General features: G+C 39.2%; 1 protein-coding gene across 1 annotated transcript in view; it reads left to right on the top strand.

Moving 5' to 3' along the window:
- STX6 (syntaxin 6) overlaps positions 1-27,712 on the top strand; it is a 54,895-nt gene that overhangs the window by 8,686 nt on the left and 18,497 nt on the right. The window contains exons 2-5 of the mRNA XM_027868386.1: positions 11,492-11,661; positions 16,314-16,408; positions 19,869-19,931; positions 27,019-27,141. Coding sequence (XP_027724187.1) covers positions 11,492-11,661; positions 16,314-16,408; positions 19,869-19,931; positions 27,019-27,141 — 451 coding nt within the window. The remainder of the gene's footprint in view (positions 1-11,491; positions 11,662-16,313; positions 16,409-19,868; positions 19,932-27,018; positions 27,142-27,712) is intronic.

Here is a 27,712-nt window from a genome sequence, read left to right as displayed (position 1 = left end):
CCCATGCCTAGAGTGACTGATCCCTCTCTTCCATTTTTCTGAGTATTTACAACATCTAACAGACCTGATTTTAACAGGACTAGTGAAAACCAGTAGTAAGTGAAATATGGCAACTTAGAGGTTTCTTAAGGCTTCTGTTTCAAAAGGGAATTTGTATATCCTTAGTTGATAATTGTGTCCAGTTAAAGAGGGAATGTCCATATTGCTAATTTTTGCTAATTTGTGGCTAATTTGGATTGATTTAAATTTATTTAAATCTACAGGCATTTCAGATGTCTCCTTTTAACTGAAAACTTTAACGTCTTTCTTAGATCAAAGATTCTAATGAGGATTAAAATTAACACAATACTTCATTTCCTTCTTTTTAGATAAAGATGCGAATTAGTATTAGAGTGTCCAAAAGGAGAACTGGCCTGAGTAGAACAAAGGTCCTGAGCAATCCATTTACTAGATATTAACATATTGACTGGTTTGCTGCTCATTGTTAAATCTGAAGCACAGTAAAGTTCTTTAAACATTCAGTCTACTCATTGTTGGCAATGTGGCACAAACCTAGCAACACAAACTTGCTTTGGTTTTCTGCCATAGTTGGTTATACCTGTCATGTTCTGTTATTTAATTTGAAAGATTAGCCAAGGGAAGTAAGCCTTCAAGTTTTGCCTGAATCAGTACCTTGAATTTTTATAATGGGTTATTCTTTACTGCTTGTAGCTGCTCAACTCTTTGGTTAAAAGCACAGGACTAATGAGGCCAAGGTTGTGCATTTTATCACCAGCTGAATCATTTACCATTATTTGTTTTCAGAGCCTCGGAGTTCATCCTACTCAGCTGGTGCACTTTTTTTTTAATTGTTGGTTCCTGGAAAAATTGTAAAGAGAGTGGCCTAGGTCAGCATAAATCCTTTACAACTACATGGCAAAATTCATCTTTTTTCAGTGTTTTGATGTTAGATTATGATATTGGGCTGCAAAGGCAGTAAAGTCTAGTTGAAATATACCAGCCTATCTGTATGGCTTGATATATGTTTCCTCTTCTTGCAACAGTACATATGTATCAGATATATATGATATATATCTTAAGTTTTAATAGGACTGGTGGATGCCAGTAACTTATACATGAAATATGTCAACTTCTTAAGGCTTCTGTTTCAAAAGGGAATTTGTATATCCTTTGCAGAATTGATAAGTATGTGTCCTGTAAAGGAGGAAATATCCATATTACACATATAGTATGTATATATATATGTTTATATATAGAGAGAGACATACATATACCTATATCAGGGTTTTTTTGGGGGGGGAGGGATTTTCGTTGATGCATATTGCTAACTCATCTGTAACTTGGAATTCTAAAGAGTTGTTTGGGGCCTTGAGAGTTTAAGAGACTTGAACACGATCACAGAGCTAGTATGTATGTATTAAAAGCAGGACTTGAACACAGGTATTCATGACTCCACAGCCAGCCCACTCTACTGTTTCATTCTGTTTCTTTGAAGCAATTTGCATATGAGTAAATATCAGTATTTTTAAATAACCTGTATGCTACAAATCATCACTCGAAGAAAGTGGATGTTCACTAAGCTGATAAGCTGAAAGAGAATCTGATACAGACATATAGGGACCTCAGCAATCAATTTAGACTTTTGAATGACATGAACAGAGCAGGGACAGGTAATAGAGAATGAATCAAACAGCATGGCACACGCAGTGCTAGAAGAATAAGGCCAGGATTTCAAAATGAATTGAGGCCCGAAGAAAAGCTAAGGATGACCAGGGGAGGAGGGGAGTCAGGTGACTGGGGGAGGTGGTGGGGGTGGGGAGAGAATAGTATAGTGGATTAGAGCTGCGGGCTCAGAGTTAGGAAGACCCGAGTTCAAATGCTGTTTCAAGCTCTTACTTAGCTATATGACCCTGGGCAAGTCACTTAACATCTCAATCTCAGTGTCCTCATCTATAAAATAAAGGGGTTGGACCTGTTGGTCTCTATGGCCCCTTTCAGCTCTAAATCTAGACTTTAGATGGTTTAATGTTTAGCTAGGGGAAAGGGGGGAGGGAAAGGACACTGGCTTGGGATGGAGAGAAGACACTTCTGTTTGCTTCTTATGTGCCTCTTTTTTCTCCACTAAGGAAAGAACAATGTAGTCTTTTGGGACTAGAAAAGATAAAATAAATATAGCTAATAGTATGTTGGTAACCAAAACAAGTAAAAAAAATAATGAGCTGCCCTTGATGATTTCCAGCCAGCCATGTGGCCCAGATGCTGTAGCATCTGGGGGAATTGGGAAAAACCTTGTGTGAGAGGTGACACTTAAGCTGACCTCAGAGGTGGAGGCGAGGAGTAATGAAAGCCCAGGAATGCTGTTTTGGTTGGGAATAGCTCCACTTAGGAATTAGTCACCTTTCCTTTTTCAGAAGCATTTGGTAGCATTGATTTGATTATCTTTCCTAGAGCAAGAGAAGAAAAAGGGAAGGGTTGGCATGGGGTATGCATGGACACAGGGTAGATGGCAGAGAGATAGATAGGATAGAGTCTTCAAATGTGAAAGCACCGTTTGCACTGGCTAATTGACCAGTCAATACATCACTGTTCAGGGCAGTGGTTCTAAAGCATAGCTCAGTAAATTGTCATCCTGTATCTGGCCTCAGGAAGTAAAGTAAGTGATCAGGAGGGAGCAGCTGGAGGAAGACAAATAGCTAGGCTAAGTCTCTCATTTGAAGTATAAGGAATGCTGTAAAAATACCTAGATTTTAGCAAGGTTTTTGGGTAGAGGCTCTCCTACTGTTCTTGTAGAAGATAATAACAATGGCTAGCATTTATATATGTATGGCTTTACGGTTTGCAAATTAATCTCATTTGGTTCTCAAAACAACCCTAACAGTGCTATTATCTGTTTTATAGATAAGGAAGTTGAGGCTTAGAGAGTTTAAGTTAAGTTAAATGACTTAGCCAGGGTTCCATCGCTGGTGGCTGAGATGTGAATTCAGAGCTTCCTGACTCAAATTCCAGTGTCTCGTCCACTATACCAGTCAATTAGGAAGTCAACAGGCATGTATTACGTAGCAAAAACATGCAGACAACCATGTACAGACAAGATATATACAAAATAAATTGGAGATAATCAGCAGAGGAAAAGCACTAACATTGAAAAGAATCTGGAAGAACTGTTTGCAGAAGTGAGATTTTAGCTGAGACTTGAAGGAAGCCAGAGAAGTTGGGTGGCAGAGATGAGGAAGGAGAAAGTTCCAAGGATAATGGACGGCAAGTGAAAATGCCTGGAGTTGGAAGCTGGAGTATCTAGTTAAAACAACAGCAAGAAGGTCATTGTGACTGGATCACACAGTATTGGGGTGGAGAGAGTGTTAAAGAGTAAGAAGACTTTGAAGGTAGGAAGGGACAAGGTTATGGAGGTCTTTAAAGGTCAGAGAATTTTATGTTTGATCCTGGAGACAATAGGAAGCCACTGGAGTTGATTAAGGGGAGGGGGGGTTTGGTGATGAGGAAGGGTGACATAGTCTGACTTAGTTCTTAGGAACATCAGCTTGCCAGCTGAGTTAAGGATGAACTGGACTGTGGAGAGATTTGAGGTAGAGAGACAAAGAAGAAAGCTATTGCAGTAGTCCAGGTGTGAAGTGCTGAGGGCCTGCATCAGGGTGGTGGCAGTGTGTGATGAGAGAATGGGGCATATGTGAGAGATATTGTGAATGTAGAAATGACAGGACTTGGTAACAGACTGGATATTGGGGGAAGGGGGCAGGTAAGAGAGAGTGAGGAGTTGAGAATGACACCTGGGCTTTATGCCTGGGTGACTGGAGGAGGGTGATGCTGTCCTCTGCAGTAATAGGGAAGTAAGGAGCAGAGGAGGGTTTGGGGGAAAAGGTAATGAGTTCCGTTTTAAACATGTCAAGTTCAACATGTGTATGTGATACCCAGTTCAAAGTGTCTAATAGGCAGTTAGAGATGTGATACTGGAGGTCAGGGCTGGACAACTACAACTGAGAATCATCTGCATAAAGATAATAGTCAAACCATGGGAGCTGATTAGATCTTGAAGTGGAATTGTATAGAGGGAAAAGAGAAGTTTGCACAGAGCCTTGAGGGACACTCAGGGTTAGCGGAAGTGACCTGGATGAGAACTGAGAAAAGGCCATTAGATTTGGAGGTCCAGTTTCTGACTTAATCATTCAACTGAAACTGCTCTTTCCAAAGTTGCCAGTAGTCTCTTACTTGTCAAATCATTTACCTTTTTTCAGTGCTCATCATTCTTGTCTACAGGAGCACCAATTCTACTACTGCCCTCTGTAGCACAGTCCTGGCACATAGCGAGCCCATAACAAATGCTGATTGCCCACCTACAACATTTGACCTTGCTGGCTATCTTGTCTTCCTCAGTACTCTCTCTTCTCTGGGTTTTTTCTTGGTTTTCCTGTTGGCTAGGATTCACTCCTCAGTCTCATTTGCCAACTCATTATTCATATCACACACTTCCACACTGTGAAATACCTCAAGGCCCTGTGCTGGGTCACCTCTTTTCTCATACTCTTTGACTAGGTGATCACATTTGCTTTCTTGGGCATAATTGTTGTCTTTATGGAAGTGACTCTCAGATTTCTATAGTAAGTCTCTTTCCTGAATTCTAGTCCCCCATTATTGACTGCCTGTTAGACATAGCAAATTGGATATCCCTCAGACATCTTAATTTTGTTTCCAGATTTTCGCTGCCATAATCTATAAACATGATGATATTTCTTTCATAATCAACGAAACTCCATAACTGGCTGTGTTCCACTGGATACCACCATGTGCTTCTGTGGCAAGATGTCATTGCTAATGGTGAAGGGAGGAAGAAAGAGACCCTCTTTACCCTTTACTGTACTCCTTAAGAGGAAAAGAGAGAAGAAACTCCTCCATTTGATCCAGTTTTCTCCAGTGAATCTTCTGCTTGATTTCCACCAATTCTACATTTGGCAAGATTTTTTCCCTTTTATCTTCATGCTGTATGTAAATTGTTGTGTAGTTGAAAGAATTATGACTTGAGAGTCAGTATCTGTATTCAAATTCCAGTTCTGCTACTTACTACCTCAGGAAAGTCAAACTTAGCTAAATTTAACTCCCTGGATCTCAGTTTCTTCATTTATAAAATGACAGATTTGGACTAGATAACCACTAAGGTCCTTTCCCCTTCCTAGATCACTGTGTTGTTGTGGTGGAGGGGCTTGCATAGCTTAATGAAACTATGAGCCAGACCACATGGGTGTGATCTGAATGGACATCCCTTATGAATATGAAATGGGAGTGATGAAAAGATTTTAGAGATTAGATCTAGTAGGAAGAGTGCCTGAAGAACTGTGGACAGAGGTTCACAATATTGTACAGGAGGCAGCAACAAAAGCATCCTAAAGAAAAGAAGAGCAAGAAGGCAAAATGGCTGTCTCATGAGGCTTTACAAATAGCTGAGGAAGGAGGGAAAGGAAAAGGAGAAAGGGAAGGATAACCTGAATTCAGACTTCTAGAGCATTTCAAGGAGACTTAATTTTCTGAAATTAGCAATGCAAAGAAATAGAAGAAAACAATATAATGGGAAAGACAAGAGATCTCTTCTGGAAAATTAGAAATATCAAGGGAATGTTTCATGCCAAATTGAACATGATAAAAGACAAAAATGGTAGGGGTTTAACAGAAGTAGAAGAAATTAAGAAACAGTGACAAGAATATATAGAACTACTATGTTAGAAAGATCTTATGAACATCACCAATGACCACAAAACTGTGGTTACTAACCTGGAGCCATATATCCTGGAGAGCAAAATCAAGTGGGCCTTAGGAAGCATTGTTAACAAGAAGGCTAGTGGAGGGGATAGAATTCTAGCTGAACTATTTAAAATCCTAAAACATGATTGCTGTTCAAGTGTTGCACTCATTATGCCAGCAAATTTGGAAAACTCAACAATGGGCACTGGATTGGAGGTTAGTTTATATCCCAATCCTAAAGAAGGTCAATGCCAAAGAATATTCAAACTGTCAAACATTTGCACTAGTTTCACATGCCAGCAACGTTATGCTTAAGATTCTGCAAGCTAGGCTTTGGCAGTGTGTGAATCAAGAATTACCAGAAGAGCAGGCTGGTTTTCAAAGAGGCAGGAACTAAAGAACAAATTGCCAACAATTGCAGGATTATGGAGAAAGCAAGAGAGTTCCAGAAAAACATTTACTTCACTAAAACCTTTCTGTGGATCACCCACAAATTGTGACAAGTCCTAAAAGAGATGGGAGTACCAGATCATCTTACTTGTCTCCTGAGGAACCTGTATGGTATGTGGATCTAGAAGCAACAATTAGAACCAAACATGGAAGAATTGATTGATTTAAGATTGGGAAAGGAGTAATTGATTTAAGATTGGGAAAGGGGTACAACAAGGTTGTATCTTGTCATTTTGTTTATTTGACTTATATGCAGAGAATACTGGGCCATCTCCAGTCTCCTGATCTATATCTTGCCACTGGACCCAGATGGCTGCAGCGGAGAAAGCGAGGCTGGTGACTTTGCACAGTCTTCCCTTACTTAAATCCAATTCACTTGCAAGTCTTGACATCACTTTCTTGATGTCATGGTCCTCTTTGAGAATGAAGGACAAACAACAACATGCAGAGTGTAGCATGCAAAATACCAGGCTGGACCAATTAAAAGCTAGAATTAAGGTAGCCAGGAGAAATATCAACAGTCTCAGATATACCGATGATACTAGTAAAAAAAAGTGAAGAAGAATTAGGAAACCTTGATGAGCATGAAAGAGGAGACTGTGAAAGCTGGCTTGAAGCTTAACATAAAAAAAAAACCAAAAAACAAACCAAAAAACACAAAGCCTAAGATCATTGCATCCGGTACCATTACTTCCTGGAAAATAGAGGGAAGAGAAATGAAAGCAGTGTCAAATTTCATTACTTGAGGTTCCGAGATCAATGTAGATGGTGACTGAAGACATGAAAATAAAAGACACTCCTTGGAAGGAAAGCTACGGCAAATCTGGACAGCATACAAAAAAGCAGAGACATTACCTTGATGACAAAGGTCTGTATAGTCAAAGCTATGTTTTTTTCCAGTGGTAATCTGTGACTGTGAGAGTTCGGCTATAAGGAAAGCTGAACACCACTGAATCAGTGCATTCAAATTGTGGTGCTGGAGAAGACTTTTGGGAGTTCCTCGGACAACACGGATATCAAATCAGTCAGTGCTTAAAGAAATTAATTCAGACTACTTATTGGAAGGACAAATATGGAAGCTGAAACTTGAATATTTTGGCCACAAAATGAGAAGACAGGACTCATTGGAAAAGATTCTGATGCTGGGAAAGATTGAAGGCAAAAGGAAAAGGGGATGGCAGAGGAAGAGATGAATAGATAGTGTCATGAAAACAGCAAATATGAGCTTGGACAGATTTCAGGAGATAGTGGAGGATAGAAGGGCCTGCATGCTCTAATAGTCCATGGGGTCAACTCTGCATGAAGAGTTGGACACAACTGAACAACAACAAAGGTCCTTTCTAGCTATAAATCTGTGATGTTCTTATGTCCAAAATAGAACTCATTAGCTCCTCCTCTCAGCCCACACCTCTTCCAAATGTTAGAGACATCACCATTTTAACCCAGAGTTACATCACTGTCATCCTTAATTTTCCACTCATCTCACCTATGAAAGCAGTTGTCAGATGTATCCTTTCTTCCTTCACATCATCTTATTTATGTCTGCTTCTCTCCACTCACATAACCACCACCCTAATTCAGGTCCCTATCACTTCTCCCTAGACTATTTCAATGATCTCCTTATTGACCTCTTTACCTTACATTTTTTTTCCCATTCTAATGAATCCTCCACACTCCTAAAGTGATTTTACTTAAGTGCCCTGCTGACCACTCCTTTTCTCAGTAATCTCCAGTGAGTCCCTGTTCTAGGATGAAATATAAGCTCTCTGTTTGGCATTTAAAGAAAGCTCTTAAGAAACTGGTTTCATTCTCCATTTCTAGCCTTATTATACATTACTCCTCTTTATATATTATCTTCCAGGCCAGATAAACTGGCCTTACTGTTCCTCATACTTTTTTTTTCCTTTTTCTATTCCTATGCTTTAAATTGGCTGTCCCCCAAATCTTGAATTTATTCCCTCTTCACCTTTACCTCATAAAATCCCTAATTTCCTACAAGTCTTCCTTCAAGCATTATCTTCTAAGTCAGACATTTCCTTATATCCCTCTTGACCTCTTCCTGACTTATAGGCTTCAAAACCATGTTTTTGCAGCTGTCTCATCCTGGAGCTCCCCTCAATACCTGCAGCCTCCTAGCTTTGGCATATCCAACCACCCCTTTGGCCTTTTCAAACTGAAATATCCCTCTGCAAGACCCATGTCCTTCTCCCATTGGTGAATTCCTTTTGGGGTCTCCATTTTGTGGAGGGGCCAAAGCCAGCCTTCTTTCTCCTGGCCTTGTTCTAGAATTCTGGACTTAAACACCATGGCCTTCGTGTTCGGTACCCTCCTCTTCTTCCTCTCATCCCCTTTTCAGTTCCCTTTTGTGTGTTTTCTTCCCCCATTAGAATGTAAGCTCCTTTAGGGCAATGATTGTCTTATTGCTTATATATGTATCCCTAGTGCTTAGCACAGTGTCTGGTACATAAGAAGTGCTTAATCATTCTTTGTTTTCTTGCTTCCTTTTTTCCCTATCTGTGGGTATTGGATATGGCTGTGTCCTGGACCCTCTTATCTCTTCTTTCTTCTCTCATAGTGATCTCCTCAATTCTCATGGCTTCATTCGTCCCCTTTATGGAAATGATTCCCAGATCTATATGTATAGCCCCAGTCTTTCTCCTGAACCCCATTCCCATATCACCAGCTGCCTGTTGGTCATCTCCGAATAATTGTTCCATAAGCAACTCAAACTCACCATGTCCAAAACTGAACTCAAAATCTTTTCTCCAAAACTGTCTCCTCTTGCTAAGCTCTCCATTTCTGTTGAATACATCATCATCCTTCAAATAACACAGATTTGTACCCCAGGAAGAATCTCATTATCCCGATGCCATTGTAATTTAGACTCTGCTGTCTGAGAACCTCCCAGACCAGTGGGCCTGCCTCTAGCCCCGTCACTGCAGCCATCAGCAGGGGAAGCAACTCCTGTAAATGGGACCTCTCTAACAGTTGAGGTATTTTTTATTGTTGTTGTTGTTGTTGTTTCTGATATGCCAGCCATCCCCACCAATTGCCTACTAAGCTGGCAAACCAGCTTAGCTGAAGCTTCAAGGCACACTGAGGAAGAGATTGGAGTCAGCTTGTGCCAGGCAAGTCAAACCACTGCCACCACTTTGACCACCACCTCCCCTCAGACCCAGAACCTAAGAGCCACAAGGATAGCAATGTCTATTTCAGCACTTCTAGTCTGGACTCCTCTCATTTAGGGGAGCAATTGCTGTGGGAAAGGGGCCTCTCAGCCCTGCCAGTACTAGCCACTAACCCAACTGCTGCCAAAACACAAGTGAGCCCGAGTGCCCTGGGAGTAGCAGCACCGCTCAGACCAGTGGCTTCAAGCTCAGTCTTTGCAGCCATCAGCAGGGGAAGCAACCCCTGTGCAGATGGGGCCTAGCGACTGCTTCTGCGGTCGCTGCAGCCCCAACTTCCTCAGCAGCTACAACAGCTGAAGATCAGTTCTTGAGACCAGCGGTCTTGGCACTCAATCAGAAACTGATAAGAGTCTGTCACTGGAAATGACATCAAAGAAGATGCATTATTATCTGCTTTTCTGCTGCATTGTAAGAACCATGAATTTTTCTGTCTTACTTGTGACTTAAACTTTTATGTGTTGTCTCCCAATTTAGAATGTGAGTTCCTTGAGAGCGGGGATTGTCTTGCTTTTTTATTTGTATCCCCAGCATTTAGCATCGTGCTTTGCACATAGAAAGCACTTAATAGAATGCTCATTTATTTATTTATCTTGTCTGAAACCAAGTCACTCCCCAGTCATTTTGCCCATTAGCATATCCTACCTCCCCCCCCCCCCCCCCCTTTTCCCCCTTAGAATGTAATCCCCTCAAGGTTAGGGACTGTTAGCCTGTCACTTTGTAAGTGCCTTTTTTTTTTTCACTCATTCTTCCTTAACTCTTTCCTTTCCAGTACTTCTTACATTGACTCAGTTGTTAATTTTTGTTTATTTTGCCCACATGTCATCTCTTTTATTGATCACCTTCTCTCTACTCATCACCACTTGGATTATTACAGTAATTTCCTAATATAGCCTTCTCTCCTTCAGATCTCTCCCCTCTGCAATCAGCCTTTGACTCTGGCTACCTCATTCCCCTTCTCATGGAGGTGGAGTTGTTTCTCTTTTGTCTAGGATAAAATACAAATTCTTCTGTCATTTGAAGCCCTCCATCGTCTAGCTCCAGCCTACCTTTCCAGACTTACTGCATGTTACTCTCCTTCACGTGTTATTTTCTAGGCGAACTCACACTGCTCCCTTATAGGATATTTCATCTTCTAGCTCTGTGTCTTTGTATAGACTGTCCCCCGTTCTTGGGATGTACCCCCCTCCTCTACTCACATTTACCTCATGTGATTACTAGCTTCCTTCGAAACTCAGCTTGAGTGCCTTACAAGTGCCTTCTCCTCCAGAATAACAGCAACAATAACAATAGCTAGTGATTCTGTTGTTCATTAAGGTAGGTGCTATTATTATCCCCATTTGCTTTCATTATTCCCATTTTACAGATGAAGAAACTAAGGCTGAGAAAGGTTGAATAACTCGCCCATAATCACACAGCTAAGTAAGTATATAAGGCAGGATTTTAACTCGGGTCTGGGCCACTTAGCAGACTGTATTTAATTTTTTTTGTATATATTTTTCCTTCCAATAGAATATAAGTTCCTTAAGGGTGAAAGCTATTTCATCTTTGCCTTTGTATCACCAGTGCCTCGCATGGTGCTTGGCACGTAATAGGCTCTTAATAAATGCTTTTTGAATTAAATTGAAATGTTACAATGATCTCTTTTTGTGTGGCAGTGAATCTTACTAAGTGAACTATGTAGTGTTTGAGGCTTGATAGAGTTATAGAAGCACAGTGTCATCTTCCATTTGAAGATGATAATTTGCATATGATAATTTTATTTTTTAGCACTAAGGGATCAAATTTAATATCAGTCAATAAGAAATCCTTTCTGTGGAGCCTCAAAAATGCTTTTGGATGTGAGGGTGACCATTTAAAATTTTTGTCTCATGGGGTAGCTAGGTGGCGCAGTGGATAGAGCACCGGCCCTGAAGTCAAGAGGACCTGAGTTCAAATCCGGCCTCAGACCAAACACTTGACACTTACTAGCTGTGTGACCCTGGGCAAGTCACTTAACCCCAATTGTCTTAAAAAAAAATTATCTCATTTTAATAGAAAAAGAGTAGGCCTTTTTTCACATTTGCGTTGTCTGTTTCATTCTTTTATCTCTTCTTCTTGTTTTGTAGGGAGGTGCAGAAAGCAGTCAATACTGCTCAAGGATTATTCCAAAGATGGACAGAACTCCTCCAGGATCCTTCTGCAGCAACAAGAGAAGAAGTTGATTGGACCACCAATGAGCTCAGAAATAACTTGCGCAGCATAGAATGGGACCTAGAAGATCTGGATGAAACTATCAATATCCTTTAATATCTTTTACTAGTGATTTGCCAATACATAAATCTTTCTCTAATCATTTTCTTAAGTATGTAATGTGATTTCCTTCCGCTTCCCATGATTTACTGTTGCTTTGGATCATAGTACAATCAAAAATGATTGACAGGTGAGCTAAGTAGTTAGTAGTAGTCACATTCATTTACTGTAAATGAAGAACTCATCACAGTTAAACAATCCAAAAATAATTCTTCATTTTCCTTTATTTTCCTCTTCATTTTCCATCTATTACTATGAACAAAATCCACTAGGGAGAGAAATCCCGTATTACTCTGTGACAACTAATACATTTAACTTTTTTTTCTTTTTTCTTTTTTTTTTTTAGGCAATTGGGGTTAAGTGACTTGCCCAGGGTCACACAGCTAGTAAGTGTTATGTGTCTGAGGCCAGATTTGAACTCAGGTACTCCTGATTTCAGGGCCAGTGCTCTATCCACTGGGCCACCTAACTGCCCCTACATTTAACTTTTTAAAATAACATAGCATATGGTTTGGCAGTACAATGATTTAAAAATACAGATGATGTCTGCTTTAAATCCTATGCCCTTAACCAATTTTTACAATAAATACTCCCCATTCATTTCTTATAACAGTAATATCAGTGGCAATCCTAGCATGCTTTGAGGGTTTTTGACCAGGAGAGTAGTGTGAACAGAACTGCCCTTTAGGAATATTTATCTGACTCTTTTATATTGAAAGCTGGAATAACTGTAGGTGGAAAGACAGACTCTCAGAATAGTATAGGTGAGAGGTAAAGAAACTGCATAAACTAGGGTGCTGTTATTTGGAGTAGAAAGAAGACAGATTCAAGAGACTTTAGCTTAGGTAGAATTGGCTAGATTTGGTGACTGATGGTATGTAGGAAAGTGAAGGCATATGAACAGTGCCAAGACTTCAAGCGTGGTGCCTTCTAGAATGAATGGTGGTGCCATTAACCACCTTCCTCAGTAGAATAGTCAGGAGGAAGAACTGGTTTGGGGAAAGCACAGGGAGAAGAGAGAAGAGGAGCTAATTTGGGTAATGTTGAGGCAGAAGCAGCCAAACTGGGTGAGATGGGAAGCTGCAGCTGCAAACACAGGGCTGAATTTTTGGACATTGTTGAGTTTTAAGGCATTTAAAGAGAGAAAACGATTAAAGCCACAGGAAGGGATGAGATTATAAAAGGGTAAAGGGTAAAGGGTAAAGAGAGAAGACATTTGAGGAGAAATCTTTGGAGAATGTCTATACTTAGGAGTAGGGGAGGAAAAGACCCAGAAAAGAAAGTGAGAAGATGTAGTCTCCTACAGGAGAAGAGTCACTATAGTGAAGCATCATACATGCCAAAGAAGGAGAAAGAATCAAGAAGAGAGGGGGTGGTAGGCAATAGTGGCATGGCTTAGAAAGGGTACATCCCTTTTTCTCCATGAACATAGTCCCCATCATGGTGCATGCCCTCATCACCTTACACCTGGACTGTTTGCAGTACTTTTCTGATTAACCTCCCTGCCTCAAGTCCCTTCCCACTCTATTTAGTCTTTCACTCCTCTGCCAAAGGGATTTTCCTAAAGTGCAAGTATGAGAGTATTACTCCTCTACTCAGTAAACTCCAGTGGCCTCCTGTTACCTTCAGGATCAAATAGTCTTTTATTTGCTTTTCACAGCCTTTCACAACCTGGCCCATTGCCACCTTTCCAGTCTTACATTTTACTCCCAGTTCATACTCTACCACTTAGTAACACTGGCCTTTTTGCTGTTCCTTAAGCACAGTATTCCATCTCTGGACTCTACGTTTTCGCTGGTTGTCCTCTCTCTGCCTAGAATGCTTTTCCTCCTCATCTTTACCTCCTGGCTTCCCAGGCATCCTTCAAGACTCAGTTCAAATACCACCTTCTGAAAGAGAACTTTCCTGGTTCCCACCACTATTAGTGCCTTTCCTTTGAGACTACTTCCTATTTATACTGTTTATATCTTGTATGGACATAGTTGTGTTTGTGATCTCTCCCCCATTTGAATGTGGGCTCCTTGAGGGCAGGGGACATGTTTTTGCTTTTCTTCGTATACTTAGCCCTTAGCACAAGGCTTGGCACATAGTAAATGCTTAATAAATGTTGCCGGGAAAAATATCAACAATCTCAGATGAGAAGATGATACCACTGTAATCCAGAAAATGAAGAGGAATTAAGACGCCTCTTAATGAGGGTGAAAAAGGAGAGTGTAAAAGCTGGCTTGAAGCTTAACGTCAAAAGAACTAAGATCTTGGCAACTGATCCCATCTCTTCCTGGCAAATAGAGGGAGAAGTGGAAGCTGTGTCAGATTTTATATTCTTGGGCTCAAAGATAACTGCAGGTGGTGACTACAGTCATGAAATTAAAAGACACTTGCCCCTTAGAAGGAAAGCTATGGGAAATCTGGACAGTATACTGAAAAGCCAAGACCTTACCTTGCCAGCAAAAGTCCGTATAATCAAAGCTATGGTTTTTCCAGTAGCAATGTGTACTTTTGAGAGTTGGACTATAAGATAAGCTGAGCTCTGCAGAATCGGTGCTTTCAAATTGTGGTGCTGGAGAAGACTTTTGAGAGTCCCTTGGACAGCAAAGACAAGACTCATTGGAAAAGACTCTGATGTTGGAAAAGACTGAATACAAAAGAAGAAGAGGATGGCAGAGAATGAGATGGATAGAGAGTGTCATGGAAACAGCGAACATGAACTTGGACAGACTTCAAGAGATAGTGGAGGATAGAAGGGCCTGGTGTGCTGTGGTCCATGGGGTCATGAAGAGTAGGCTATGACTGAACAGCAACAACAAAATAAATCTTTATTGACTGATTTATAACGACCTGGAAAAGGTAATTAAATTTAGGGATTAGGAAGTCATTGGTGATCTTTTAGAGGGCAATTTCAGTAGAACACAGAATGAATGGTAAAAGTAGAAGCTCTTTAGGGGGAGTGAGTGGTAGACAGAAAGGAAATAATAGAAATGGGTAATAGCTTCGGTTTCTTCTTATTCTGTTCCCCTCCACTAGCATATTTGTAGCCTCAAGGGAAGCAGAGTAAGAAATTAAAAATGTGAGTTATAAATTCTAATTGATGGATCAGAGTTCCAAAGGCAGAGGTAAATGAGTTCTTGGAAGGAAGGACATTTGATGATAGATTTGAAAGGTAGAGAAGAGAGAAATTGAGGGTGCCTATTTTAAGATGGTTTTAATCTCAGTAAATGATAAGGCAAGATCACTTGCTAAGGAAAAGGGGACAAAAATCACTAAAAATTTAGCTTATTTTTTAAAGTTGGAGAGAGTAGAGGTAAGATTGGGAGCTTGGGTGTAGAAAAGATTTGAACGGTTGTTAGGAGTAAGCAAAGGTTAAATAAAACAGTTGCTAAGCAGTTGTGATACCCATATAGAGTTTAAGAAGGGGCTACATCTAGATAACACTTTCCTTCCTGCTCTGTGATGTGGAGTAGTACAAACATTATCTCTACTTTATAGGTAAGGAAAATGATGAGAAAATTTGGTTCAGCTATGTGAACCCAGTTAATGTATGGAACCCATTCCACACAGTTGATTCACTTTTTTTCTAGCAAAGCTTAGGAGAAAAATTAGGTGGTGGAGTTAGCTAGTATTTGCTTTTGGTAAGGTGGGTAGAATGAAAATTCAGAAGCCAAGGGATGCTGGGATACCAGGATGCCAATGAGATCATTGCTTGTAATGGCAGCTCAAAGGGGCCAAGCTAGGCAGTGAAATCAAAAGCAGTGCTAAGTTGGAGAATCAATTAGCTCTGGACATCTAGACCAAAGTGAAAAGTTTAGTAATAGAGAGTGAATGAGGGAGTAAAGAAGATACATATTTGAAGAAGGGAATGAAAGAAACTAAAAATCACCTTAATTTCTATCTTCTACCTATTTAATGTAACAGGTGGCTATTTGGCCAAATTACATAATGTTAAAAGATGCCACAGGTAATTTTGATGCTTATTTCGTCAGTAGGAGGCTATAGTATCTTGACATCCTCATTTAAAAAATTTGACTCAACATATACTTCCCAGCAAGTGCTCCTACAGTGTCCATTCCTTTGCAAAGCTGGTTTTAAAAATTGTTCATGCAAAGGATGTGGCCTTTAATTTTGACATTGTGCCAACATCGACTTATTTGTTTGACCAGAATTTTGTTGACTCGCATTGTTGACTTTATTTACATTGTTGTAGAAGGTATATGTTGTTCCTTTGGTTCTGCTGTTTAGTCTGTAACACTTCATATATGTCTTCTCCTATTTCTCAGATTTTTTTTATGTTCTAGATTCATTGTTTCTTAAATTTAGAGGCTCTTGGAATACCAAACAGAGGCCTTGGAGACCAACCACTTTTAGCCAAATTCTGTACCATCACTTTCCATTTTAGTCATGAAATGAGCTTTCTAAGCGCTCTCCTCTTTTTTAAGGGGTTTAGGAATTCTTACTTGGGTTGTGGACATGAAAAGTTTAAAAATCACTGTTAAAGATTGATTATATTTCAAGAAATTTGAGCTTAATTCCACTGAATTTATATTACTATTCACATGAGAGATTACTTACGTTAAATAAGATGTTGAGTTTGTGTGGAGTTTTGATGACAGTTAAGTTACTTTATCTTGACTGCTGACCTACGCATAGTTGAAGCAAATCCTCGAAAATTCAACCTTGATGCAACTGAACTGGGTGTAAGAAAAGCCTTCATTACAAGCACACGGCAAGTTGTCAGGGTAAGGAACACGATCTTGTTCTTTTGTGTTGGAAACAGGTAATATCTTGAATACCTTTCTCTTTGACAAAAGCTAATAGTTCTAGATCTGAGATCACCTTTCTTTTTGAACCAGATTACTTAACAAATGCCAGTTTTCCAAATATATTTCTTTGCAGAAAGGCATCTGTTTTTGGTGTAGTCAGATTTGTCTCATGGACCAGAGAAAAGACTATAGCTAATGATCTATCTGCTAGCTATGGAAAATCTTCTTTAAAGGAATCTTTTTCTTTCCTTTCTCTTTTGTGTCTCCTGCTTTCCAGAACAATGGAAATGTGGATTGTGGAAACCACAGTTGTTTTCTGGGTTGAGTGAAAAATCGCTTTAGTATTGTTGAAGACTAACTGGTATTCTTTTTTAATGGCAGCTTTTTCCTCTGGCTAAATTACTTTTAGGAATCCATGTTGATGTCATTTGCATTTGCAACTACAGGTCATCATTTAGGGAGCAGTTATTTTAGTACAGTAGTCAATAGGGAGAGTAAAACAATGAACCAACAGAATTGTTTAGTCCATACTTCCTAATTTGGGTAACACTGAAGGACCTAATGGTAAATATTATTTTTAAATGGTCCAGTGATTACTAGCCATATGCTTTCATATTTAAAGTAAAGCTATAGTAGTTTACACAACTTGTTAGGGGAAAAACTATGATTAAATATGTTCTAGAAAGCTTTCCCTTGAAAATAATTTAGGATCATTTCAGGGCTTCTGAATGTGACATAGTCATTCTGGGCAAGCAGCTGACAGTTGACTTTTTTGGTGGAAAATGGTCAGAACCATGCAATTTAAATGGTGAATAGGTTCTCCTTTTACTGTCAACTTATAGTGATGATTATTGCTAAAATTTTAAATATTCAGAATAGTGGTATAGTTGGCTTTACAATAAGTTGGTCCTACATTCCTGAAATGAAATAAGTCATATTCTTTTTCAAATGGAGTATAGGTAGAAAGAAGATTGAACTAAGAGTCAAGAGGTAGAGCATATAGTCCCTATTTTGTTATGGTATAACTTAAGGCCAGCTAAATCACTCCTTGGAGCCTTGGTGTCTTCATCTGTAAAACGGGGTGTGGGGGGGATTTAAAGACTAAAGATACTTTTCAATTCTAAAATTCTATTAACTTATTTAATGTTTTTCAGTAATCAAAACAACCCTTCATAAAGCAGATAATCCCAGTTTTTTGTTATGAATTTGATTATATTACATTGTCTTAATGCAAGGCATACTTTTGTATAGGAGTTACTATTTCAGTGGCACATCTCTGAGAAAATCCATGGCTACACAAAGCTAATCTTAACTATTTTATGTGGTAGTTGAATAGACAAGTCAGGATTTATAGGTAAATTTGATTGTCTAAAGTCAATTTGGTGTTATAATTAGAAATATTTATTTTCTGACTTCCTGCCTGCCTTTAGGAAAAACCTTATCTTTACATTATTTCAAAGGAAAAGGTCTTTTTACTCAAATCAGAATTTCAAAATATTAGCATCCTCATGTGAACCGAGATCTAAATTTCATGCAAATGTAATACTAAATTGTATTATTTTTTGTAGCGTGTCATTAACATTTTTGAGGCTTCTGTCCAATTCAGATTTGTGGATGTCATTCATAAGGAGGCAGCATGGTATAGAGCAGCACCTTTGGAAACAAAAGTACTAGCTCTTCACTTACAACCCGTGTGACTTGGGGCAAGTCACTTTGCTGCTGTCTTTCAGTTTTCTCATTTATAAAATTGATGGAATTAGTTTAGATAGTCACTAAGGCCTTTTTCACTTTCATATTCTGTGATTCCACAATTTCTCAAAGATCTGACATGTGGAATTATGCATGTTGATAATAGAAATATCACCTTTACCTATTTGTCAGTGACTTGTTTAAGTTGGTAAGGAAAGGTTTTGCAGTGTGGTGTGTAGTAGAAAGATGTCAGGGCTAGGAGTCAAGCAGCTTAGGTCTTGACTTTCCTGGCTTTGCCATAACTAGCCCTGTGATGTTGGGAAAGTCTTTGAAGCTCTGTGAGTCTCATTGTCCTCATCTGTATAAATGAGAGGGGGCTGTGCTTGCTCATCTCTGGGACCCTCTCCAGCTGTGATATTGTCTGACTCTAAGCATGTCTATCTCATAGAGAGATTTAGTGTTACTGCTGGAAAACCTTGGGTTAACCCAGGAATTATTTTGTCAAGGTATGCTGCATTGTAATTATACAAAAGACTTTTTAAGTTTGGGCCTTATAAACACTGGGTGTTACCAGTCAGGCAATGCAAAGTATTTATCTTAATGGTGACTTACTTGTACTAGTATATCTTAACAGTTATAGTAGATCATCATGGTGTAAACCCCAGTATCATTTATCAATGTGTTTGTTATTCTTTTGGGCAGAGGAAATCACATTTTCTGTTGGGGTTGACAATTTCTTTATTGTTAGTTGTAAACTTTGTAGTTAAAAAAAAGAGAGAGAGATAAATGATTGTAGATCAAAGCTGAAATTTTTCACATAGATCCAAAAAAGACATGTTGGTTTTAGAATATGTGGTGACATTGTTTTTAATTCCAACCTTCATATTTTGGTGAAACAAAGACTTGGTAGCTGAGCTTTAAAGGAAGCTAGGGACTCTTGTGAGGCAAAGGTAAGAAGGCAGCGTATTCTAGATATGTGGGACCATTTGTGTGAAAGCATGTAGACTGAAAGTGGAATGTCATGTGTGGGGTGCAGCCAGTAGGCTAATTTGACTAAATCAGGGCATAAAAAAGAATAAAATTCAACCAGACTAGAAAGGTATGGTGGAAGCCATATTGGGAAGATTTGAATCCCTAGGTGAGGGATTCAGAGGCAGTAGGGAGCCTAAAAGCAATAGGGAGCCATCGAAGAATTCTGAGAAGGGGAACAAATATGTACAAAGAAAAAATATTTTAATATTTTAGGTAGGTAGACTTTGCCTATGTTTGAATGGTGTATTAACTCTGCTGCATAGAAAATCACCCCATTCCCCACTCTGGAGAGGAGAGGTACTAAGTCTTTGTAAAATGGCTCTAAGAGCCAGCTACATAAAGTTGATTTAACAGTAAAGTGACTTATGCTTCCACAATTAGTACACAGCTTTGGATATTCTTAGTGGCAAATGTCATACTTAATGTGTTTTCAGCATATATTTTATTTGTAAAGGTTGTCCAGATAGCAAGATGTGATAATTTTTTAAACTTCTTAACCAAGTTCTCTCTTTTTAAGGAATTGCTTTCTCCATGTATTTATAAAGCAGTAGTTTAAAAGCTAGGTATATTCATATTTTTTGTTTTGAAAGGCAAGTAGGCTTCTTCTATTGGTGAAAAAAATTGTGAATGACCTAGATATTGGACCATAATTTTTAGTTGGAGCTAATAAATTTTTCTTTTTTTGTCCCCTTTTTATATCCTGTTCACTACACAGGAAATGAAGGACCAGATGTCAAGTTCATCCGTTCAGGCATTAGCTGAAAGAAAAAATAGACAGGTAAGAAAAAGATTATATGTCATATCCAAAAGTAGCCCAAGGTAGGTGAAATTTAGGTATTCTAAGTCAGTACCTGCTGACTTAATGCAGCTTTTAATGTTTTCTGAGAGTAGATGAATATGTGCAAACTAATAATGTAGTAACTCCTAGAATTCGCTGAAAGTTTTACAATCAGACTTTTCCCTTATATTTTGCTATTAAAAATTTTATGAGGTTTTGATATACTTGTGTTAAATGAAATGGTCTTCCCCATTAAGCACCATAATAAAATAGGCATTTTGTACTTCTCATCCACTCCTTGGAAAAATGGGGGGATTCAGGCAACATGTTAGTTTGCTGAACTGCTTCCCAACCCCCCCCCACACACATATACACACACTTTTTGTTGTAACAAAACCACACACACGTTATTTTTTTGTTGTCATATGTGACACGTGTATACACACACTTTCCACCCCACTTGCTAGGTGGAATGGGAGGTATGAGGTGGGTGAGGTAGGGTGGCAAATTCTTAAATGAAGAAGATGAAAAAGCAAAAGATATTAATACAAATGAAAAGTTAAACTAAAGTAAATGTTTTGGTATATAGAAGGGAGAACCTTTTTCTAACTCCAGCAAGAATATGGTGCCCTTTCATATTCTTTCAGTATATGAGAGGTGTACTTTGGGGTTAATTTTTTGGGGCAGGGTTATATTCTGTTACTGCTATCCCATTAATTATACTGTTTTTATTTCTATAAATTTTAGGTAATACTTTATTTTGCCTAGGACCAGGAACTACAAATATTAGTGACAAGATATCATTTGATTTAAATGACTTGCCATAAATCTATCATAAAAGGTTATTTCAAAGTAAAATAGTCCTTATGGCAGCTTCTTGATTCTCAAAAGGGTTATTTGAGTCAAATTGGCTCATTAGCCTAGTTTATGTAATAGAGTTAGGTATCAAATCCTTGCAAAATTGTAACTTATAGGTTACTCGTACTATAGTTCGTAAGAACTTGTAGGTTCCTTCTATTTTGAAAAAGCTAATATTATACCTTAGTGAGAGGAGATGTTAACCTTTTCAGAACAGTCATTTAAATTTTTAATTTAATTCATTTGTTTTGCAGTCCAAAAATCTATTTTTCAAGATAGTTATTATTCTTCCTCTCTACCTTAACATGCCCCAGTTTTTCCCTTAAACTCTGGAGCAGCTCTTGAAGCCAGTGAATAGCCATAGCTAGGCTATTTTTGGAGTTCCTCTTTCATTTTGTTTTTCATTTCAGTCTCATTTTAGAGGAAGTTGAATAACAATACCTGAAACAGTTGTGATGGTGGTAGGCCACATATATATCCTCATAATTTTATTTTATTTAAGTTTTGCCTTAATTCAGTAACTTTTTTTTTTACAAGGTTTTGGTATTCATTAAAGGAGTTATTGTTAGCTTTTAGAGCAATAGGGAAAAATCTGAATCTTCACCATTGTACAGGGTGTATTTTCTTTAGCTCATCTCTGAGCCATCAAAAGCTTGTAGCTCTGTAGTCTTGCTTCAGGGAATTGAAAAAGAATAACATTACATATTTTTAAAAAGATAAACTGTCTCTCCATGTTTTTGAGACCTGATCAGTGCAGGACTATATTTTACCTGATAATGTGTATTTGTTCCAAGCGTTTTGTTTTTCTTTTCCTTTTCCAATGGTGGGGGGGAGGGGAGAGAAAATCAACTTGTTAAATAGTTGATAAATAAAATTAATTTGGAAAATATTAATTTAAAAAGATAAGCTGTCCCTAGAAAACAAAAGGTAAATAAAATGGTGTGTATGTAAGTTACCTTTCTTAGCATTCATTGACAGTTTGTTAAGGCATCTGGTTCTCTTTTTCTGTCAACTTTGAGAGAAAAGTGTGGGGCCAAGGTTGGTTCTAAAAATATTGGTAAGTACCTTTAGTCCTTGCCCTGTCATCAGTGTGCTTTTTTTCTACCTCCTCTCTCTTTTTCCATTTTCATCTTCACCCCTCAAGTGGCTGTAATCAAGGGCTCTTCCCTGGTTTTGGTACCCCTTTCAAGGCCTACCTTACCATGGATCTATTTTTTTCATTCTATTTCCTATAAAAATTTGTCCTGAGAGCTATCACATTCATATAATCTGACAAATTAATTCACACTGAAGAATTAATTACTAGTAATGATTACATACCCCATCCAAGTGATGTCATGAAAAAACTAGAATGAATCCCAAAAGACCCCCGTCATCAGAGAGCATGAGTCCTCCACCCACCAGAGACCCAACAGTCCTATCTACAATCCCTATCTCCTCCTTCCCACCCCCAGCCATGTGGAAGCTGGTTCCTAAGCACTGTAACCCTTCAACCCCTTTCAATCAGACTTTTTATCTTAAAAGTTCCTTACATCCTAGTAAAAGGAATTATTTGAAAAGAAATGGGCAGATTCAACTTAGGTTCAACTTTTGTTCTTTTTGTTGTTCTTTTAATGAGTTTCCTGTCCAGGAAAAAGATTATTTGATTATCAGATAGATTACTTGATAGCCCTGCCATGCTCAGAGCCCTCTTAGGTTGTGGCCCTTCCTTATGACCAGGAACTTGGAACTTGGTACTGTGGAACTCTTGCCTAGTTTCCCCTGTATCCTTAGCTTTCCTTGAACTTCAGGCCCTTGATACCAAAACTCTCCTAGTTATTAGCCTCCATGAATTCTGGCCGCCTGACTGTCCATTTGGCTTGGACATTATACTTTTCCAACCTATATCTTACTAATTCTCTCTGCTAATCAACAAATATGGACTTGGCTCCAAAATTCTCCTCGAAAATTTCAGCATATGTGTGGAATAATGAAGTACTTATTGCAGAAAATCAGGTCCTCCAGACAGAACTGGTCCAAAATTGCAACCTCTTGCAGATGTATCTGATCTGGGCCTACTTTAACAGTACTTGTGATTCTGCGTTTTTTTAGAGTCATGAGTTGGTGAGTTCCCACAGAAGTTTGGAAGAGACCTAGTAATGTGCCTTAGCTTTAGATCAAAGGGTTTTCCCAGTGATTAGATTTAAATGTGCTTTGTATTAAGTAACTTTTTGGGCCACCACTGGTATATTATGGAGTTAAGTACCTGCTTATATTACTGCCTACCTTCCTTGATTAATTCAGTCAAGGCTTTATCAGTATCCTTCCAGAAAAAACCGGCTAATCAGAAGATTCAGTGGCTATGTTATTAGAATGGGCTGATCGATTATGCCATCTTCTGAATCTTCCTCTTCCCTATTACGAAATGAGCTAGCACATATAGAACAGTTCTAAGAAGACATGGAAGAGTCCATCCATAATGAACAGGCTCCATTTGAATTGTGGTGGCCTTAATCCCTCTTTAAAGCTAAGCTGTTCAAGTGCCCCAGGCCCTAATGACTACAGTGCTGCCCTGTTAGTCCATAATCAAGGTGCTTGAATCCTCCAGGTACCGTAATAAATAACTTCATCTAACATTGGTGAGAAATGCCCAGGGTCAGCTATCCAACCTTGGCTTGCATGTGGTGTACTTTGTGTAATCTTGTCCCAAACCATAATTTTATACTGACTGAAATGCACTATAATTTGGCAAAATTGTGTTCCAGCATCATTGTTTGGATGATTGGCTGTTTTAACATTGCTCCTATGAAATCAGTGTCCCCATCCCATAATAATTTCACTTGATATCAAGTGTTTATGGAACTGATTCCCTGTGATAGGCAAGGGATTTCCATTCTGTAGGGATCCCAGTATAAGCACTTGCCTGGAGAGAAGGGACCCACAATTGTCAAATTTTACTGTAAGTTCAGCCATTCATACATAGCTGTATTAGTCCCTTGTTTTATACCTTCCATGCCTAGTTCTGATGTGCCTAGTGGTAGTGTTATGAGATTACGTTTTTGTATCTCAAAAAGAAATTCTGGTAACAACTGAAAACAAACATTCTGGTGACTTCCCATACTAGTCTGGTCATGGTTGAAACTATTGATAGATGTTCCTAAATGGACAGTTGTCCTCTGAACTGAACAGGCATTTGCATTTTAACAGTGGATGATGCCCAGAAGGGGTCAGGGCCAAGATGACAGAGTAGAAGAAAGCTGAGTTAGCTCCCATCCACAACTCCTTCAGAGCTATAAAATACAGCAGACTGAATACTGATGGAGAAAGCTGGAAAAAGTCACAGTGAGTGCTTTGCCTGGCCCAGGTTGGCAGAGGGAGACAAGACAAAAACGTCTGCAGACACTGAGGACAATCACGGCATTAGCACATGGCCTGAGGAGCATCCTGCCACTTGGGGAGAGGTTGCACACCTCCACAAAAGGAGGTCCTGGACTCCTACTGGGGCACCCCCAGGCCCAGACCAGTGCACTGCTGTGGAGACAAGTACCAAGTGGCAGCTTTGCTGCCCACTATCCAGGCCTGGATTGAATAAGAAGGGGGCCTGTTAAAGCAGTAGCTTTCCCCAGTAGGAAGGCTCTAGGCGGTGTACCGAGAAAGTAAGTCTAGAAGTCAGCAGCAGCATTGTTGTGGCTCAGAGCAGGGTCTCACCTCCAGCATCTGGCCCAACCTTCAGAGAAATAACCAGGGCAGGAAACTCAGACCAAAGGGTAGCCCATAGTTCTTCCACTGTGAACCAGCAGAGCTTTACCCAGGTCAGGAACTTGCAGGGCTCAGACCAAGGGAGTAGCAATCAGACTTTGCCTTCAATCAGACCTTTTTGGGAGTATTGATGACTTTTAAATCCAAGCCTGTCCCTGAGATCCTAGAATAATATAACACTCAATAACCCAAGAAAACAGCAACAAGACCAGCATGGGCCATCCCTCCAGAAGTGTGGCAGAGCCCAGCCCTAACATCAAATCTAAAGTCAAGAATGAGCAAACACAAAAAGGAACCTACCATAATGAGCTGTTGTTGGTGGCAGGGATGCTCAAGACACAAACGCAGAAAAGAATGACTCCAAAACATCTACAGACAGTGCCTCAGAGAAAAACACATCTTGGACCTGAAGACACAGTAGAATTCTTAGAAGAGATGAAGCAAGAGTTAAATAAGAGAGACAGAGAGAGAGAGATAGTTTTTGTAAATGGAATGAAAGTGCTTTAGGAAAAAAATTGAGAAGAAAGAGAGCTATGGAAGAAAGAATTGGAAAAGAATTAACAGTAACAAGAGTTACTTTTCCAGGCAGCAAACTCCCTGAAAATTCGGATGGGCCAAATAGAAGCTATGATTTCATGAAGCATCAAGAAATATTGAAACTAAATCAAAAGGCTGAGAAAATATAGTGTCTCTAATAGCAAAAACAAATGACCTGGAAAACAGGTCAAGGAAAAAAAAATTAAGCATCACTAGACTAAGTGAAGGCAGCTAGGAGAGCAGTGGGTAGAGTGTCAGACCTGTAGTCAGGAAGATTCCTTTTCCTGAGTTCAAATCTGGCCTCAGATGCTAACTTGTGACCCTGGGCAAGTCACTAACCCTGTTTGCCTCAGTTTCCTCATCTGTAAAAGGAATTGGAGAAAGAAATGACAAATCACTCCAGTATCTTTTCCAAGAAAACACCAGAGTCATGAAGAGTCAGACATGACTAAAAAACAACTGAACAACAACTAAGACTACATGAACTCTAGGTCGTCTTATTTCAAGAAATCTTAAAAGAAAACTTCCCATATCTCTTAGATTCAGAAGGTAAAATGGAAGTAGAATCTACCAGTCACCTCCTACAAGAAACCTGCAAATGAAAACTCGAGGGAACATCACAGCCAAAATCCAGAGCTTCCAGGTCAAAGAAAAAAAAAATCTACACAAAGCCAGAAGGGAAGAATTCAAGGACCAAGCAGCCAGAATAAGAATCACACATGATTTAGCAGCTACCACTATAAAGCAGCAAACTTGGAATACAGTATTCCAGAAGGTAAAGAATATGGGCTAACAACCGAGAGTGACTTAACCAACAAAACTGAGTGTGATATTAAGGGGGGGGGGGGGTGGCTCTTTAATGAAATAGAAGACTTCCAAGGATTCCTGATGAAAAGACCACTGCTTCAGAGACACTTTAAAATTCAAACACAGCAATGAAGAAAAGCGTTGAAAAAGAAAATGCTAATGAATAATAATATAATATTAATAAAGGACTAATCAAGGATAAACTGCTTACATTCAAATATGGGGAGATGATCTATGTACCCCTCTGAACCCTATCATCATTAGGGTTCATAGAAGGAATTATCCTGGAAGTGGTTTTGTTGTGTCTTGATGATCTTAAGAAAGGAATAGAAACAGAGGAGAAGAGCAATACGCTAGGGGAGAAGGGAAAAAGGGAATGGAAGAATAAGAAAATTTTCTCATATAGTTAGGGGTGCATGAGTAGTTATCTATACAAACAGGGAAAAGGTTGAGGGGGGTGGCTGAGTGTTCAGAAGAAGGAGCAACACGCACACGCACACACACACACACACCCCTCTGATTACAAAGATTCGTTTCACTTAGCAAGCAGATAGGAGGAAAGAGGAAGAAGTGGGGAGGGAGAATTAGAGTAATTAGGGAAGGATTAGCTCTAAGCAAAACAAAGTAAGCACGTACAAAAATATTTATAACTTCTTTTGTGGGGAGCGAAGTGTGGAAATCTCAGGGAGTACATGTAAATTGGAGAATGGATGAACAAGTTACGGTATACAAATGAAGTCTCAGTGGAGTAACCAACCAGGATTTCAGAAGACTGATGATGAAACAGCTGCCTATGTCCTGACATAGAAGGGAAAGACTCAGAATATAGAGTGCGACAAATATTTTTTGGACATGACTATTGTGGAAATTTGTTTTGAATGATTCTGCATGTTGTAAAGGGTTTTGTTTTTCTTGTGTCCTCAGGCGGTTGGTTTGGTGGGAAGGGAAAGGAGGTAGAAACTATGCTGATTAAATAAGTAAAAAAAAAAATCTGAAAAAAATTCTTATATTGGCAGCAGGCCTATTGCAGAAGAGAACTGAAAGTATTTCGTTCAGGATGATTTCTAGAGCACCATGATACTTTAACAGCTTGGAGACATACAATTTTTCTGTTCTGTTTTGAATCCTCTTGACCTTGTTTGCCTAGGCATTGCTAGGAGAAAGTGGTGGTCAGAGTTGGAGTGCTGGAACAGATAAGTATGGCCGTCTAGATGGAGAGCTGCAGCGTGCTAATGCCCACTTCATTGAGGAGCAGCAGGCCCAGCAACAGGTATGTGGCCAAAGAGGCTCCAGATTAATTGAGAAAAAGGAAGAATGAAGAATGACAGAATCCCACTTAGCTTCCTCTAATTAATAGCCACCATGTTTGCTCTCTTAGTGGCATGTGAACCTGTGACTAGCTCTTTTCGTGTGGTTAATGGCACTGTTTTCTTGATGTATAATTGTAATTGAAGGGTGTAAGGCCTCTTTTAGTGTGCTCCTCTGTTTCAAGAGGACTGGGATTGCTTATAACTCTTTTGAAAAGCAGGCCAGACCAGAAATAAGAGACAAGGCTGTGTATTTAAAAAGAAAACCTCCTTCATAACCCCCACTCAGCTACTCGCCTGTTTGTTCATTTAGACAAAGGCACTCTTAGAAAAATTGAGTTCTTGTTTCTTTATTGAAAAGCTATCCATTGGTACCATTGTGTATTCAAATGATAGATCTTTTAAGGGGGTGGGAAGAGAGGGAAGAGAAAAGGAATAGAAGGAAAGCTCTGCTCACCATATCCATTTTCTTGCTTTTTTCAGTGCAGTTGCATGCTTAGAAAAATTTGATTGCGAGTAAGTCAGGTTTGGATT

Source organism: Vombatus ursinus, unplaced genomic scaffold (assembly GCF_900497805.2).
Source record: "Vombatus ursinus unplaced genomic scaffold, bare-nosed wombat genome assembly UNPS02014789.1, whole genome shotgun sequence".
Taxonomy (NCBI): domain Eukaryota; kingdom Metazoa; phylum Chordata; class Mammalia; order Diprotodontia; family Vombatidae; genus Vombatus; species Vombatus ursinus.
This window is presented reverse-complemented; position numbering and strand designations above follow the sequence as displayed.